Source organism: Miniopterus schreibersii (genome assembly GCF_964146895.1).
Source record: "Miniopterus schreibersii genome assembly, chromosome: 8".
Classification (NCBI taxonomy): Eukaryota; Metazoa; Chordata; class Mammalia; order Chiroptera; family Miniopteridae; genus Miniopterus; species Miniopterus schreibersii.
This window is the reverse complement of record NC_138109.1, coordinates 54,448,089-54,466,288: the sequence shown is the minus strand read 5'-3', so window position 1 is coordinate 54,466,288 and position 18,200 is coordinate 54,448,089. Positions and strand designations below refer to the sequence as shown.

General features: G+C 38.4%; 1 protein-coding gene across 5 annotated transcripts in view; it reads left to right on the top strand.

The window, feature by feature from the left end:
• Positions 1-18,200, top strand: part of DDAH1 (dimethylarginine dimethylaminohydrolase 1) — a 124,809-nt gene that overhangs the window by 50,107 nt on the left and 56,502 nt on the right. Inside the window, exon 1 of one of the 5 annotated variants that reach the window (XM_081143786.1) lies at positions 8,345-8,432. The exons of the other annotated variants lie outside the window; for them this stretch is intronic. Coding sequence (XP_080999912.1) covers positions 8,430-8,432 — 3 coding nt within the window. The 5' untranslated portion in view covers positions 8,345-8,429. Of the gene's footprint in view, positions 1-8,344; positions 8,433-18,200 lie in introns of those variants that run through there. 5 annotated transcript variants of the gene reach the window in all.

Sequence of the window (18,200 nt, the reverse complement as noted above, 5' to 3'; positions counted from 1 at the left end):
AAGCTACTGAGAAAAGGAACCTTGGTAAAAAACCCCAGTTCAGTTGTTGGATCCACTCCAGATCTAACCACACCATTCTAAACTTTCTTTTTAGAAATTAGAGATAACTATTTTTAAAACAAATATCATTTGGAAACGTGTTATAAGCTTCGTGAGCATTTCCCTGTAGATAATCAAACTAATGAGTTACTATTTGTAGAAGGAAATCAAAATCACAGTCATACAAAGACTATGATAACATGAGTGACTTTCTTAAAGTAAAAAAATCCAAGAAAGATCTATTGTTTTTTCATACTTTGCAGTAAATTTTATGTAAATATGTCAACATAAGCAAACTCAAAAGTAAGAATATCAACATAGATAAATCAGAAAGTTATTTTATTTGCTTTACTAAGGCTTTCATGATATAATTTATGGAAGTAGGTTATTCTTATGGCAGGATTCATGTAGAATTTGATTAATTTAAAAATGCAGCTCATATATCATTTTTTTAATTATTGAAATAAGTGAAATAAGTGAGTCAGAGGATGACAAATTTCATATGATTTCACTTATATGAGGCATCTAAAGAATAATGTAAATGAACCAACAAAACAGAAACAGACTCATAAATACAGAGAACAGACTGATGGTTGGCAGAGGGGAGGGCGTTGGGGGGCGGGGTTGAAAAAGGTGGAGGAATTGAGAAGTACAGATTGGTAGTTACAAAATAGTCATGGGGATTTAAAGCAGAAAAAAGGAAATAGAGCCAATAATATTGTAATAACTATGTATGTTGCCAGGTGGGTACTGGAAATATCAGGGGGAACATTTTGTAAAGTATATGATTGTCTAACCACTATACTGAACACCTGAAACTAATACAAAATAAAATAATATTGAATGTGAACTGTAATTGAAAAAAATTTTTTTATTTGTTGAAAAAAAGAAAAATACATATAAAGAGTGTTATAAAATATAACTGAATGGCTTAAAGAAAAATAATAAAATGAACACGTATATTTATTATACAGATTAAAAAATCAAAATTTAGAAGAACCCTGCATGCCCCTTAATCACAGTCGACCCCACAGAGGTAACTACTCAACTGAATTTTATGTTAACCCAGTCCCTTTTTTAATAATTTAATCACCTATGTATTTTCCTCCCAAATATGATAGTGTTTAATAGCCTGTTTTTGACCTTTACATAAATAGAATCATACTTTACATTTTTTGTTTGACTTCTTTTGCTTACCATTACTGTGTATTATATTCCAGTGTGTGAATATATACAATTTATTCATCCATTCTGCTGATTTACATTTGAGCTGTTTCCAGCTTCTTACTATTATGAGCAATCCTGCAGTTAATAGTCTTAAACATGCCTCTTAGGCCACATATACAAGAAATTCTCTCAGGTTGATACCTAGGAGTACATCTGGGCTATAAGGTATATATTTTCAGCTATATTAAGTAATGCAAAGTGTTTTCCAAAGTGGCTGTTCCTGTTTATGTTCCCACAAACAATGGGTGAAGGTGCCCATTGCATCATATCCCCTCCAACATTTGATATTATTTGATTTTTTTTCCAGTGAAGTGAATATGAAATGGCATTTCATTGTGATTTTCATTTTTATTTCTCTGATTACTAGTGAGGTTGGATATCTTTTCATATGTTTATGGACCATTTGTATTTTCATTCATTCAACTGTTTGAGTACCTCGCTTGTGCCAAGCACCATTTGGGTTTTTCCACTTCTTTAACCTGTGCTTATTGATGGCCCATTTTTCTATTGTGTTGTTTTTCCTTTTTCAGAGGAGTTCTTTACATAGTCGGGAAACAGCCTTTGTTAGTTATATGTTTTGCAAATATTCTTTCCAAGTCTGTGGCTTGTCTTTTGGCTCTATGGCATTTTTTGATGAACAAAAGCTCTTAATTTTAAAGTAGTCAGGTCCCTTTTCTTATATTGTCTTTAAAAGCTTTAGAATTTTGCCTTTCAAATTTCTTACTTCCACTTGAAATGTATTCTTATATACTGTGTGAGGAAGAGATCCAGTTTCTTTCTATTTTCCCCCCATATGGAGAACTAACTTTTCTGGCAGCATTATTGGGTGGTCTGCCCTTTACCTGGGAATCAATGCTTTCTCTGTCGAGTCATGTCCCTCTGTGTGCGTGTGGGTCTGTTTCTGGGCTCTCCCTTCGATTTCATTGTTCTATTTGCCTCTCTCTGAGCCAGTTCCACTGCACCACTGTACTGATTACTCATCATAAAAAGAAGACGATAATAATTATTTTGGAAGTTAAATGCACAGTGCCTGACACACCTTAAGCACTCAACCGATGTCATTTATTATTATTTTAGTAGGGAACGCATTTTAAAATGTTGTCTTAAATAATGTCTAAAAACTCTGTAGAGAACTAGTGAACATTCAGTAGAAATAACCGCTTCTTTTTGCGTTTGATCTGATCGGGGACATAAGAAATACGCATGCACGGCCCCTGTCTGCCTCTCCCGAAGCACTGGGCAGAGGTGGGGATGAACTCCGCCGCTTCCTCACTCCTCCACCCGCAGGCTAAGTGATGGGGCTTGACTCTGGCAGTTTGTTTCTTTTCCAGTATTGAGTTTCGGAAGAGAAAACTATATGAAAGGATAAAGAAGCACATCTAGGAAAGACTTTCAGTGATAACTGTCTGGAGCATCCAGTTTTCCACACTTCTTATAAGCCACCTCAGAATCTTTATGAAATAAGCCCATTTGTTTGATGTAGGAGAGGGAAGTGCCGCAGTTTGACTATTACTGAAAGCAATGTTCTTTGCTCTGTTGGTCTTGGGCTTCCACAAAATACTTGATTCCAGATGTTAAATTGTTTTTTCAGAAGCCTCGTTAAAGTGCCAGAGCATTAGATTTTTGAAGGCATTTCCAAACCCCAGCTGATTATCACAACACACAGGAATCCAAACTTTCAAAGCTCAGCTTTGGCTCTGAAGTGTATCAGCAGCTGCAAAAAATATGTGCGAAGGCACAGGTTCACGGGACTGGGATCTAGTGCCCTTATATGGTAAAAGTATATGGAAGTCTCCTTTATTTCCTGATTATCAGAGACTTGGTTCAGTTGTTTAAAGGGCACTGAATTTTCTTGATTCCATCAAAATTCATTGTAGCTTGATAATGGTAATGTAGCAAGGTGATATGTAAGTTCTAAGTAAAATTACAGATTGTTAAAAAAAAAAACTTTAATTTTATTGATTCTACTCATGTGTGCACAATGATGAATTTATTTTACATTTTACTCAAGCTATATATTTCAGAATACAGTAGCAAAGTAACCTTTCACCAAATCATTTTATACATATTTACTATTTGTATTTCTCTTGAGACGCTTCATTACTCCCTAGGGAACCAGCTTTGTGCTTTCCCAGGAATAGAGAGGGTGTCCTTTCCATCCACCTCATTTCCCTCCAGCTGATGGCAGAGGAGTCATCAACAGATGCCCTCAACATGATGATGGGAAGAGGCGGGATTTGGAGAGAAGCGAAGGGGGACTTTGAGCTTCACCTTAGCAATTGACAGTGAAGAAGAGGGGGGGACCTTTTAGATAAGGGGATGACTAAGAGACTGTAGTTGTCGGGAAGCAGTCTTCCACTAGGTGAAGGGGACATTGTGGTTTGTTAAGAGGGGAAACAACCGGTATAGATCATCCTAAAAGGTGGAATTCATGTGTTCCAACAGGAGACTATTTTTTGTGTTCATTTGTATCTTTTAACAAATAGTATCAGAATATCTAGCATGGTATGTAGACTTTACACTCAATAAGTTCTTGTTGTCAGAGTTGAATTATAAAAACAGTTTATAAATTATAAAAACAGTAAATGAGACTGTTCTAGGCCTTAAAACAAAGTGTTTCAAAATTAATTTTTTAAAAGTTCCATTTCCTGCCACTAATACTATGCCTGGAATTTGGTTAACATTAAGGAATTAAAAAATCAGTCCAATGCCTCTTTATTTCTTAATTCTACAAGTACAGTCTTCATTGGAAGGATAATTTAGAAAGAAGCCCTGATGATATCAGTGCAAAAGATTCCTCCACGCCTGGGTGGGGTGAAGATTCTGCTTTGATCCGTTTGTAATTCCTTTTCCAACTATAGATTGGCCTCTACAGTGCTGAAGCTGAAGTGTCAGCTGATCTGTCTCTGGTTCCTTTAAGATTCCTCCCTCTCAGAGCAGAAGCCAGCACGAGCAGAGTACTTCTAAGGATTCCTCGGCAGCAGTCTCCATGCAGAGCCTCGGAATGATCCTGAAACACAGCAGTTTATCCTCAAATGGCTCAGCAGTTGTCATCATGGCAGCTATCAGGAACTGCAGATGTCTTTTTCACAGTGCTTTATATGTAAAACCCACTAAAATTAATTGTCTGCTGTCCTGGCATCTGGATCTAGAAAAATGTGAGACGAGCAGTCATTTTGCTATGGGCTGCGACCCGGAGATGAAAGACAGACACCGTGATCGCACAGTGTGACGATCAACCAGCTTCAACCCCCCATCAAGGTCAACATTGACTCTGTCAGGCAAAGGAGCATCCTGCTTAAGGCAGGTCCCCTATCTTTCTAATTGCTTTTCCAGGCACATGAAGTCTTCCCTTCATCCTGCTCGACCTTAACACTTGTAGTTTGTTTTTAAAATCTTACTCAAAGCTGCTTATTGCAGTTGTTTCAGATGTTTAATTTATAATTCTTTGTTCTATCTCCTCTCACTACTTTGTGAAGGTAATTATTTTTAAAGCCATGCAAAAACAAAGCAAAAGAAAACCCTCAAGCCTACTTTCTTTAAGCAATAATTCTAAGCTAAAATGCCGTGTGAAAATTTAGTTTGGGCAACTCTTAACAATTTATTGTTGTTTCTTAGACGCCTGCCTCTCTAACAGACTGTTATTGATCTGTTTCATGGGTGACAGTGGCTGAATATTTTCCCATGCCCCACAGTGGTTTTTGTGATGCTGTGATTATTTGTGGACTAGACCAAAACTGGCTGGGCTGGGCTGGGTCCCTGTCAGGTGCTCAATCAGAGGACCTCAGTAGAATACATTTCAATAGAATTGGGTGTTAAGACATTAATTCAGCCCCATGGATGTTGGAGGAGACAAATGGCAGATGTAAGCAAAGGAACTGAGCTCTTGAATTTTATGTAAACATAAGATAGGATGTTCTGGTATCATCTCTATGTATAAGCATAAACTAACAGACACCAGGTATCTGTTGCATGATATTTACCAATTTTAAATGTGCAAATTATTGTTTAGGGTACTCTTGCATAATTCTTGAGTCAATATTGTAAAAAACTAACAGTTCCTTCAGTTACAGATTTCAGAAAGCCTCCTTTCAGATTTAAATTGAATGGGCAACCTTTATTTTTAGTGCTTAAAAACTCGGTGGTATGGTCCCCTTGGAAATCTTTAATTAGTAGCATCTATTATCTAATTAGGTGAAAATGATAATCTAAGAAAGTCTATCAATTAATGTAAAAGCTAGATATTATAATTCAAGTGTATTTCCAGATGCCAGCGAATTGCTGGAAAGCTGTGAGTTTGACTTTCCGCTCTGATAGAGTTTTAAAAGAGGTCAGGGTACGTTTTACCATAGTGTCTAGCAATGCGAGTTTATTCAGACCTTTTGGCAGACATTCCTGCACACTCAAGCTAAATCAATGAATCATCCATTGTTGGCCAGCTCCACTCTCAGTTGCTAAGAGATTTTTCAAGCATACTGAGGCTTCATTCTACGTGGTCTGTGAAAAGGGCAAAACATATTAAATTTTAAAATGCCACCTTTTTCCTAAATTGGTAATTAAAACTTTGCCCAGATCTTTAATATCGGAGCAATGGGAAAGTCGATGAGCTGCTAGAAGACTTTCTACTTGGGAAAATACAGGAGAAAACTTCCTCTTCATAACTCTTCAGAAATATGTGTGCAGAGGAAATGGAAACACTTAAAAAGTGGACACAGATACCAAAAACTTCTCAACTAGGAAGGGTTAAACTCTTAAAAAAATACAGTGTGTGTTTGTTCTTATATGTTTCAAATGGAAGTTTTCTTTCATTTTTATTAAATACATTCTCATTTTCATAATTTCTCTTTGAGTCATAAAGACTGTCTTTGTAACTTAGCATGTTATTTTAAAACTTTGATGTAGTTTTTTAAATGTAAAATAAAAATCTACCATAAAAGAATGGAATGTAATTTTTTTCAGCTTGTAATTTATGGATGTGTAAGGTATATTATGTTCTATATATATCATTCCTGAATATTTTAAGTTTTTAAATATATAATAGTAGTTTTATTTGTGCTCTTTTTGAACTTGATAATTTCACATTATTGAGAATCCCATAATTTATCATAGAGGTTAATCTTTAGTTTTGATGACAGGAAAGGGATAATTTAGACTATAAATTTTTAAAAAGAGAAAGAACATAATGTATCTTAACTTAAAAACAAGTTATTGTTGTTTAAGTTATTGGATTTGAGTCTATTTCATAGTTTCCCAGGATAAAATTCTAGTCTGTGAATCTCTCATAAGGATGAAGCTTTCAAGTTAGAATGTGGGCTTTGGAGTCTGACAGGCCCGCCTGAGTAGGATCCTGGCTGTTCCGTGGTCTAGATGGTGTAGCCTTGGGCAAGTCACGTGCCCTCTTTGGGCCCATCCCTCACGTCTGTAGCGTAGTCAGGCGCCCCGCACCAGGCCGCTGGGGGGTCCTGTGAGGGAGCATGGTAGCCCTGGCACACAGTGGGTCCTGGATGGCTGTCAGCTCTCAGCTTCTCTCAGACTGTTGAAGGCTAATATCAATATGTTCTTAAATGCTCACAACCAAACCCTTGTTGTTTTAAGTTGGCAACATCAGTGTTTGTTTTACTTCCAATTTAACAGAGATATGTTCGAGTGAGTCGGGGAGATCATCTCATCTCATGTTGGGGAACTTGGGATAAGAGCACGTGGACAAGTCTTACACCTTGGCCTTCTTTCTTGAGGAAACCGAAACATTTGTGCTGCTTGGTTTCTTGCCTCCGCTCTCTCGATGGAACCTTCTCTTTCTCATCACGGACCCCAGCTTCTTTTAAGGCCTCCATTGCAACGTGCCATGTCCAGTTTACTATTCACTGCTGTAAAGCAGGACTTCATTGAGGGCACTTTCATTTCAGCTGAGGATCAAGTATTCCCCCAGCCAGATATGGAGCAGGGATGAACCACACCTTCCTACCAACCCTGGTCTGTTGATCCAGAACATTACTTTTTAAGACTTTAAAGCAAACACCGAAAAGGAGTGCCCCTGTTTATACGCTCAAGCTTCCTGACACCTGTGTTTGTTTAGAAGTATCTCCGCATCTGTACTAACAATTTCATGGTGCACTCCCATTCTAGAACCAAGTGCGTTATTTTTACAGTGAGATTTTTGATGTCAGGGAAAAACAAGATCTTTTCCTCAGGTGTTTGATTATTTCCCTCTGTAATCTTAGATACAGTCCGAACCCTATTTCTTTTAGGTAATCTTTGTTACGCTAGACCGTAGACTAAATGGAATCGAACCCATTTGGCCTGTCTCCTGAATTAAACTGAAGAGAATAGCCAGAACCTCTGCTCTCAGAATAATTTGAAGAGGGAGCTGTATAGAACTGATAGAGAACCTGGTAGCCCCTGCACAAAAAAAAAGAGAGGGGCTAAAAAAGAGAGGGGCTCATGTAGCTTCACAGTGGTATCAGCAAAAGAACCTGTCTGTCCTTGCCCAAAGAAGATGAATCAGAGTTGAAAATGACAGGAAGGGTGCAATGTCAGGTTCTCCAAGGCAAGACCGCAGAGCCAGTCATTCTCTGGCAAAAATGAAGCAAAGTAAAGCCCAAAGGAAATAAATTAAGTCTTAATGCCTAAAGAAATGATGTTCCTCCCAAATAGAGAAAATTGGCATAAACTGACTTAATTTACAGCAGTGGCGTTCAGTAAGAGCACTAAATGGAACAGCTCATGGCTTTCTGTTAGAATTTCTCTTTGCAATTATAATTTTTGTATAATTCAACTTGAGAGAGAGAGAGAGGGAGGGGGGAGGGAAAAAGAGAACTTCCCTCACTTTCTAAATCATGGCTCAGCCGTGTGTTATAAAACACCAAGAACGGAAAAGCCATTACGTGGAATATAAAGAAATACTTGAGTCTACAATATCGTTGAACCCTTGGAGTCGGTTTCAGCAGACATGCTCTGTATTCCCACAAGAGTCTGGAAAATTAACTTCTATTTTTTTCTGTCTGGAGTTGCAGTTAGTGTTATTATTTGCTCCATGGCTCAATCCGGGTCAGACTGTTCTGCAGTAACACAGGTGGATGTTAAAACAGGGAATCTGTTGAAAAGATTGCGGAGGAACTGCTTCCCTAGAGCAATTTTGGATGGCAGTTTGATGGCAGTCAGCTATGGTAAGGACAAATGGAGCTTAGCAGTACCTTCCAGCGTGTGGTCTTATAGGGTCTGTCACCTGCAGTCCTACAGGTAGACGGTTCGTGGATAATGGGGCTTTGTGCCCCGGTAGCATCCTCTACGAAGGGGATCCTAGAAATGCAGGTCATTGAATGCTTACTGGTTGTGAATGGTAATGTTGCTCTGCATTTTTTGGATTAGCTTTATTTGTGAAATACAGTTTGCAGTTCTTAAAGGAAAATTCCATAAACCTTTTTTTATTCTCTTGTGTGGGCTTTAAAATATTCTAGAAATTTACTGTTAAAACTAGTCATAGAAAGATTTGTTTATCTTATTAAAAGTAGCAGGAGGGATATAGTTATGATTTAAGATATAGAAATTGTTCTGTATTAACTTAAGTGTTTTATTGTCGGCAATGACATTGTTAAAATGTAACGTGTAAATTTTGCCAAGAGTACAACGTGTCCATGTGTGAGCAGTCACACAAGGGGAACTCTATTTTATGGTTCTACTCAATGAGTTATTTTTCTAGTAAACAACTTGACATAAAATAGACCAAAACTTCCATTTTTTCACAACTATGTTAAATTATAGATCAGTGGTCCAAAATAAAATTTGAACTGATTTAATACATAATTCAACATGAGTGGGGGAAATAGATCTTTCTCCAAGTGAGGAGAGACATAATTTTTTTTCTTTTGTGAATCACTTATTTTCCCTTTAGTAAGTTTAGGACTTGCCTGAAGCACAGCCAGCGTTAAGAATCCCTTTGTTCAGAAATGTTCAATGTTATGTTGACTAAGGAGCAACTTGGGGGTTGAGAAATAGATCAGTATTTCAGTTTCTGACTTTAGGCTATTTTTAAAGAAAAGTGCTGAGAGTTCCAATTGAAAAATTGCAAATGCTCCAGGACACTGTGCCTGGAAATAAGATTCTTGAATAGTAGAGCTTGGGGATGTTTAGGCTGCCCTTGCAGAAATAAGCCTTCAAGTACATCTTAAGTATAGTGTGTCTCGCACGTTTTGAATGGTTCTCCGCAGATCTTCCTTGGATGTAACTTTTCTGCTTTGTTTTACTTCTTTACTGTAATTCTGTTTGATAAACCAGGGAGTCTACACGTCCAAGGGAAAAATTCTCTCAAACTTGCTATCATTAGCCTCCAGATCAAACCCTCAGAGGCCCTAAGGGAAGGTTCCAGCCCACTGCCAACACACACAGATCCCTTCTTATCACTTGGAACAGACGCTCCTCCCCGGGCACACACACAGCTCTCTTAAGAGAGCAGGTATCTGCTGAGGTTAAACTAATATTTTTGAGCAAAAACAAGAATTCTGAGATTTTTATTAGTTGTGTTTTCTAGAAATGAAACTTTAGGTCACCTGTATTTGCCTGAAAATCCCCAAAGCACTTAGTATTTGTTATTGAAATTACAGATTTCAGAAGAAATTATCAAATTAATCTGAGTCTAAAATAGTGTGGGAAATTCACATATACTGTCTTTTTAAAATATTTTGTCTGTTAAACAATTTGGGAACTAGTCTCATTTGCTCTTAGATGAAAGACTGATTAAGGAAAATATTTCACATTTAGATTCTGGAAGAGAGAAATATGAGGTGAATTTTTAAAAGACTAGACTTTCCGGACATTAAATAGGAACTAAGTGCAGAACAGTTTATGGAAATGTTTTCTTTCAAGTGAGACAGTAATCGTGCTTTTGTTAAAATTACATATAGCAATATCTGGCTGTACAGTTCAATGGTAGAAATTTTAAAACAGCTCAAAAACTTCTTTTAAAATTCAAAGTAAAATTACATGTTAGCCTCATCACAACTTTTTTCCTTAAGGTAACTGTAACCATGCCATTCTGTATATGCTGTTAGAACTATCTTTAGTATTTCTGGTTTATTTAGTCGTTCTCTTGTGCTCCCAGAAAGAGAAGAAATCCTGGTGAAAAGGTGTCAATCATGGAAGATTTCACTTTTAGTGAATTTCAAGTTTTCATAGTAGTCTCTCTTCTCTCTTTGGAGTGCTGGGCTCTTGGAAAAAGGAAACGTTTCTGTCATCATTTTATTGTTAGACTGTGACAACACTATTATCGTCGCTACTTTTAAGAACTCAAAGGCAGTTTCTACGTAGCACCAGAGCTTCCTGATGAACGAGCAGGCCAGTCTGGTGTACTCAGAAGGGTTCGCTTCTCGGCCCAGTGCTCTGGCATTGTATGAATAAAGCTTTAGAAACTCCAGACACTTGCCCACCACAACTTAGAGAAGTGTAATCGCATTGTGAGCATGGATCAGGTCTCGGCTTAGATTTTTCTGTTTTTCATTTACATAGCATCCTGCTGCAAGATATAGAACAGTTTAGAAGGATATGTAAAATACACGGTAGAATCAATAAAAATATGGATAAAGAAGAAAGTGAGAATAATTACCATCAGGGAGAGCCGGGAATACGATTAATGACATGCATGATCTACACTGTTACAGGTGGTCACAAATCCCACTCTGAGCTTTCTAACCGCTCTCATTGAGAGGTGAGCCTGGTAGGTGTTTCAGCCTGCGAAGACCCAAAGAGACAGAAAATTCAGTTCCTGAGGAGAAGTGGAAGTGTTCTTACTATTGGGCTCAGAGAGTAGTTTCCTCTTGGGGACCCCATGTGGGCAGTGTCATGATATAAACAGCATCATCTATCCTATTCCTATAGGAGGTGCAGCTCCCTGAGTTCAGTATTACAGCAGGTGAACTCTTTTTTTTCATTGAATTTATTGGGGTGATATTGGTTAATAACATTATGTAGATTTCAGGTGTCCAATTCTATAATACATCATCTGGATATTGTATTGTGTGTTCACCGCCCCAAGTCAAGTCTCCTTCTGTCACCATTTATCGCCTCTTTACCTTCTCCTGCCTCCTCCTACCCCCCTTTCCCTCTGGTAATCAGCAAACCGTTGTCTGTGTCTATGAGGGTTGTTTTTTTTTTTCTTTTAATCCCTTTACCTTTTTCACCCAGCCCTCAACTCCCCGCCCTCTTATAGCTGTTCTCTGTATGAGTTTGTTTCTATTTTTTTGTTAGTTTATTTCGTTCATTAGATTCTACATATAAGTGAAATCGTACGGTGGTACTTGTCTTAATTCAAATGTACCTTTTAGAATTTCTGGACAAGCAGACTGTGGTCCTTCAAGCAGTCCTCCCTGGTTGTTTTTCATAAATAGTGCCAAAGAGCCCAAGACTTCATTATGAAAAAGTGGTTGGGTTATAGCAGAAAAAGGCCAAGGTTTTTCCAAAAAGGGGAAAAAAAATCTTTGGGTCTACTCAGGCACATAGACCGAAAAAAGGTGGGAAGGCTTTCATGACCCCACAGTTCTGTTTCTTTAACAGGGCTGATGACATAGACGCAGTCTAAAAAAAAAGTAAGGTTCTATATCTGGACTCTCCATGACCAAAATAAAATCATAATAAAACATGTACTGAATGTGGGCAATATTGTTTCCTAGTGTTGTCTCTAAGACGAGCTATTTGAGAATGCACACCCAGGCAACTAAATGACCTCATTTCCCCCAGATTATTATTTATAAGGCAAATAAACAATAAAATGACTGATTTTAGGAGATTTGAGTTGCAGTCCCCTGTTTTGGTTTCTATGTTATTAGTAAGTTTGTCTGATCAGGCCATTCTTAGTTGGGGGTGAAATAAATCAGAATGCTTGGCTTTCTGCTACTATAGCAACAGAACAAGCATCTGCTTCATCCAAAAACCAGATAGGATCCTCTCTCCCCTAAACGAAGAGTTGCACGTGAAGTGCAAGAGGCAGGGACCTTCATGTCTTTTCCGCGTGTTTCCTTAACGGAAGCCATTGCAGGGGACCGTTCTGGTCCTTTGGTCCCTGCCAGGAAGTGGCTAGTCCCCTTGGTCAGCCACATTGTTTAGTGGATCGGCAGGTCACTTTGCCTCAAAAGTGGGGAACAGAATTCCACCTTTCTCCCTTTGCTCCGCAGAGCACGCCCTGTGCCTTTGTTTCCTGTTTCCTCGTGGACCGTCGGGACAGGCGAGTGGAGTGGACGGTTCAGTTGGGTTTTTAAATCCGATTCGCCCTGATGGCCAGTCAGGCCGTTCAGTTCTGACTGGGAAGTAGGAGATCTTGCCAGTTCTCCCGTTTGGTCACTGCCAGTGGACCCTGACTAAAGCTGATACCTGATCCCCATTTATCCAGTGTCTTTTCCTAATTAGCCATAGGGTGGGGGAGAGGAAGGGGGTGGTGACTGGCACCCCTCGTCAAAGGCGAGTAGGTGCCGCTGGGCAGGGTTGGGTGTGACCTCACCTAGAAGACTGTGTGACAGCATTCCTTTCTAGCCTTTGACTTCAGGTACAAAGGGGACTCTAGTTTCTTTTTTTTATGAAAAGTAATATTTCGGGGGGGAGGGGGGCGGTGTTAGAAATGTGGAAGCTCGATTACACATTTTTTTGCTGTTATCCCTGAAGGTATTAGCATAACTGTAATAAAAATTTTTAGTATTTTACTCAGCCTGATCCCGCTGCCTGAAATTCCTCCTTTATCTTTCTACTTCCCTTCCCCTTTTGGGGACCTAATTCCAGCTCCAGCTAGAACATGTGTTCCCTCAGGTCAAGGAGTTCATCTTAATCATCTTTGTATCATATCATTCATTCATCCCTTACTCATTTATCCTTTAAAAAAAAACCCCAACACCTTGTTAGCATGTCTTATCTGGTAGGCACCATGCCAGGCCCACAGTGATGCGTCGGTCAGCACAGGAGCCGAGAGGCTGTCCTCACAGGGCTCACAGTCTGGTGAAGACCTCATGGCAAGAGGATTTCAACTAAGTCACTAGAGCATTGAGCACAGGCCTGGCACAGCTTCAGCCACTCCACACATGTGTGTCCAGTGGGTGAATAAGTCAGTAGTGATGGAAGTGGCATATAGTCAGTGTTCCGAGTTTTTCAGGTGGGTTGTCTGGCTTCCCAGACTAAAATTTAATAGTAAGTAAGTAATATGTAGTGAACATTTGCTGTGGGTAGGGCACCGTGATAAGTGCTTTATATGTACCATTTTATTCATCACAACAACCCTGTCAGGTAAAAACAGCTTTTAATGTCCATTTTACAGACAAGGAAACTGAGGCTCAGAGTATAAGTAACTTGCCCAATCAATGAGCAACTATCAGAATAAGGATTTTGAACCAAGTTGTTCAATTCCAACGCTTGTAAATGTAAGCATTTTTCTGTACAGCCTCTGGGGGTATTTGAATTCTTTTTTAGTGAATCGTGGGCCAGTGGGACCTTAACGAAGAAGCCATCTATATCAGTCAGGAAACCAAATATTCTACATTGAAAGTAGATTTAAAAATATATATCTTCATCAAGAGCACAGTGAAGGTGACACAGTCTGCTTTTTGTCATTTTTCAGAGAGCCATTGATTGTCCTAGAATGGTATGTCTGCTAGGGTTTTCCTGGGTGCTACATCCAGACAAGTTAAAGAAGACATGTCACTGGATTCTCATAATGAAATTGTCATGAATTTTTAGATATAAAGTATAATTTTATACTTTACTAAGGAATCTAATGATTCTGGACAGCACATTTATAAATGGAACCAGAGGCAGGGTGTAGTAGTGGCAGTGAAATGAGGCAAATGAAGTGTTTCGCTTCCAGTTTCATTTCTAAAGGAAAACCGCTTAAAATTTTTTTTATCATTAGTTTTCATTCAACCACTCAGATTAATAATCTCATAGTTTATAATATTTACTGTCTATTTATATAACTTGGATTTACAAGGCTAGTTAGTGTTCAGGAGGCAGTTTTTCCCCCCTTAACAATAGTAGTAATAGTAACAGTATCTAAAATTGAGTTTTCTATGTGCCAGGCATTGTACTAAGACTTTTACATGCGTTATTTCATTTAATCGTCACGGCAACCCTATGAAATAGTATTATCATCGCCACTTTGAAAACAAGCACCCAAATGATGGAGAAGTTGAGTCATAGCTCCAGGTTAGGGAACCAGAAGTTGGAGAGGTAGACTAATATTTGCAAGGTCACACAACTAGTAAATGCTTGATCTTATACTCAAAATGCAGTGTGGCTGATTCTAATGTCCATTACCTCAGTTCCTGTCCAAGGCGGCCTCCTTGCAAAGCTGGCCTAACTGCCACTAAACTGCCGCTACGTAAGCTATGTAAGGCCCTGTCGTCCAAAATACAGGTTTCCCAGTGGCAAATGATTTGAGGAAGAGACTGGTACATTTCCCAATTTGATAATATTCTTTTAAAATGTGTTTTGAAATGAGATAGCTCTCTTAAAAGCAAATTATAAAGAACACAGTCATTAAGATAAAATTTAGTGCCTATTTTACCAATCCTTTATTTTTTTCTAGGACATTTCTGGTTCTCTTCACCAGGCCTAAATGAAATGTATTTCCCCCCAGCCATTCTGAATTTGTTCAAGTTAAAAAAGCTCACTGGGTGTAGCTCTAGTTCCATGTTTCCAGCTACCTTGCTTTGTGCCAATATCTTTGACTCCTTCAGCAAAGGTACTGGCCACCAAGGCTGCCTTATTCAGGAGCTTAAACAAATCCTGCAGAGAAGAGGAAAAGAATCAGCAACAATTATTAACTCTGCTCTGGGTCTCCGTTAATTTTAATACAATAGTTAAATTTGCTTGTTAATCACTTTGCTACAGATCCATCTCCCAGATACATCCCAGAGACAGACAGCTCTATAGGTACAAATGGCTGCCTTAGTTAGTTTCCAAGCTCTATTAGTGTTGACAGTTACATTAGAGCAAAGTGTTTTAAGTAACATTTAAATACTAAAAGAGCCCGGCCGGGCGTGGCTCAGCGGTTGAGGATCTACCTAGGATCCAGGCGATTGGGGTTCGATTCCCAGTCAGGGCACATGCCTGTGTTGCAGGCTAGGCAGCCGATCAATGACTCTCTCATCATTGATGTTTCTATCTCTCTCTCCCCCTTCCTTTCCTCTCTCTGAAATCAATAAAGATATGTTTAATAAATAAATAAATAAATAAATAAATACTAAAAGAGTATCACACTCACTGTCGGCTCCCTCTCATGCCAACATCACCAATGTCATAAAGAATCACTACACTTGTTCTAACAGAAGTAATTTCTAGACCGTATATTTATTTACTAAAGGTGGAAAATGTTGGTCCTCATTATTTTAATGAGAAAGAAGTCATTTGAGTTGTAAGAATTATATACTGTTGGCACAGAAGTTGTCAGGGAAGCAAAGTAACAATGTTTAAGTGTATAGATTTGTACCTCCCACTTCTATCCAGGTAAGCCTTAGGAATTTCCTTTTTTTTTTTTTTTAAATATATCTTTATTGATTTCAGAGAGAGAAAAGGAGAGGGAGAGAGAGATAGAAACATCAATGGTGAGAGAGTCATTGATCGGCTGCCTCCTGCACACCCCTGACTGGGGATAGAGCCCTCAACCCAGGCATGTGCCTTGACCAGGAATCGAACCCTGATCGCCTGGATCCTAGGTCGACGCTCAACCGCTGAGCCATGCCCGTCTGGGCAGGAATTTCCTTTTTGCTGTAAACAATTAGGAAACTGTACCAACTATATGAAATAATGGTTTTCAGACAGTGTACAATAGGAAGTATTGGACTGTGATCCCTGACAGAAGAAAAACAAATGAAGTGAGATCTACAGTTGTCCCAGCTTACTGTCTGGAGGCAGTTTCCAGCCACAGAGGAGGAAGGGGAAACAGAATAGAGCCTGGTGGACTTGCTGAGTTGAGAGGACAGAGATCATAATTTGAAATTTTGTGTAGTAGAATTTTCAGGATGGTGTACTGGAGATGAGGAAGCATCATAGAGAAAACATTCTAGAGAGCTGCAGAATTGTTCCTTCAGTCTTTGGCTGAGAATTGGTCTGTGCATACATAAGAAGGACTGCCTAAGACTAGAGAAAGAACCGCAAAAAAAAATAGGCGAAATTTCTAGAACTCACACATAGATGGGAATCTCTCATATTCCTACCAGCCAGAGTGGAGGATCTCAAAATATATAGAGCATTGTATAGAACCTCAGAAGAGTAATGCCTTTGTAGTGAGGGAAAATCAATACCAGAATAAATATTGCTCTGGAGGCACCATAACAAAACCTAAAAGTAATCCTCAGAAGGATCAAAGAGATCTGAAAGTTATTTAACTATATATGAAAATGAAAACTGACACTCTTTTAAAAAAAATACAGTAAAATCTAGCACCCAATAATGTAAAAGTTTGCAATGTCCAGAATCTAATAAAAAATTAACAGTTATGCAAAGAAGCAGGCAAATATGACCCTCTATTTCAGAGAAAAATCAGTTCAATAGGAAGAGACCTATAAATGATAGAGATGATGGAAATTGTAAACAAGAACCTGAAAACAGCTATCAAAATCTCGTAAATATGCTTAAGGATGTAAAGAAAATTTCAGCAAGACATTAAAGATATATTTTTAAAGACTCAAATGAAATTTCTAGAAGTTAAAAAAAATGAATCTTAAATGGAAAACACACTAGATGGATTGACAACAAATTAGACACTGTTGAAGAAAAGATTGGTGAACTTGAAGACATTGTAATAGAAATTTTCCAAAATGAAACACAAAGAGAAAGAAAAGACTGAAGAAAAAGATGAACAGTTGGAGGGGCTAAGACATCAAAATTATTTGATGCAATAATGGCTGAATGTTTTTCAAAGATGATGAATACTATAAGCTGACAGACAAAATGCTAAATTAATCTCAAGCAGAAGAAACTAAAGAAAGCCTACTGCCCTGGCCAGATGGCTGAGTTGGTTGGAATGTCATCCTGTGCACCAAAATGTTACAGGTTCAGTTCCTTGTCAGGGCACATACCTAGGTTGTGGGTGTCATCCCCAGTCATGGCATGTGTGGGAGATAACCAATCTCTCTCTCTCTCTCTCTCTAAGCAATAAATATATCCTCACATGAGGATTTTTGAAAAGAAAGCATACCAAGACATTATAATCAAGTTGCTGAAAACCAGTGATGAAGAGAAAATCTTAAAAACAGTCAGAGGGAAAAAAATGCATCATGTATAAAGGAACAAAAATAAGAATGATAACCAAATTCTCATTAGAAACAATGCAGGCCACAAGATTATGTAATAACAATATTTAAAGTATTAAAAAAGAAAAAATGTCAACCTAGAATTCTGTATCCAGAGAAAATATCTTTCAGGTCCACAATTCCTTCTCTGAAACCCCTGAAGCCAGAATATGGGTGAGATAAATAAGTCTATAAATGCCCTCACATCAGTTGAAGTCAGATTTTGCTACCAAATAAAAAGTAAGATGCTTGGTTTTAGAATTTTGGTATTTCAGAATTGTAGATAAGAGATTTTTGTGCTAGTCACTTTTCTAGATGTTGTACCTGCATTACCTCTAATCCTTACCAAGCATATGTCACTGTTGCAGTTTTACTCAAGTGGAGACTGAGATTAAGTAAGTGACTGAGTCACTCCCAAGCATGAAGAACCCCTGCCCACTTTTTGAGGTGACTGAGGAAACCACCAGGAGGGATCCTCTAGGCTCCTCCTATCAAAGACACCATTCACTGCCACCATATAACCCTAGGGCTCCATTTGGCAAAGCCCAGAGAGACTTCAAACCTCATAGAATCCAGATGTTGACATAGGAAGTCTTTATAGAAGAGTAGAAATAACAAATATCCTATCCTGGACTTTGTGTTGCAACAGTGTGACACATGTACTCTTGTGGC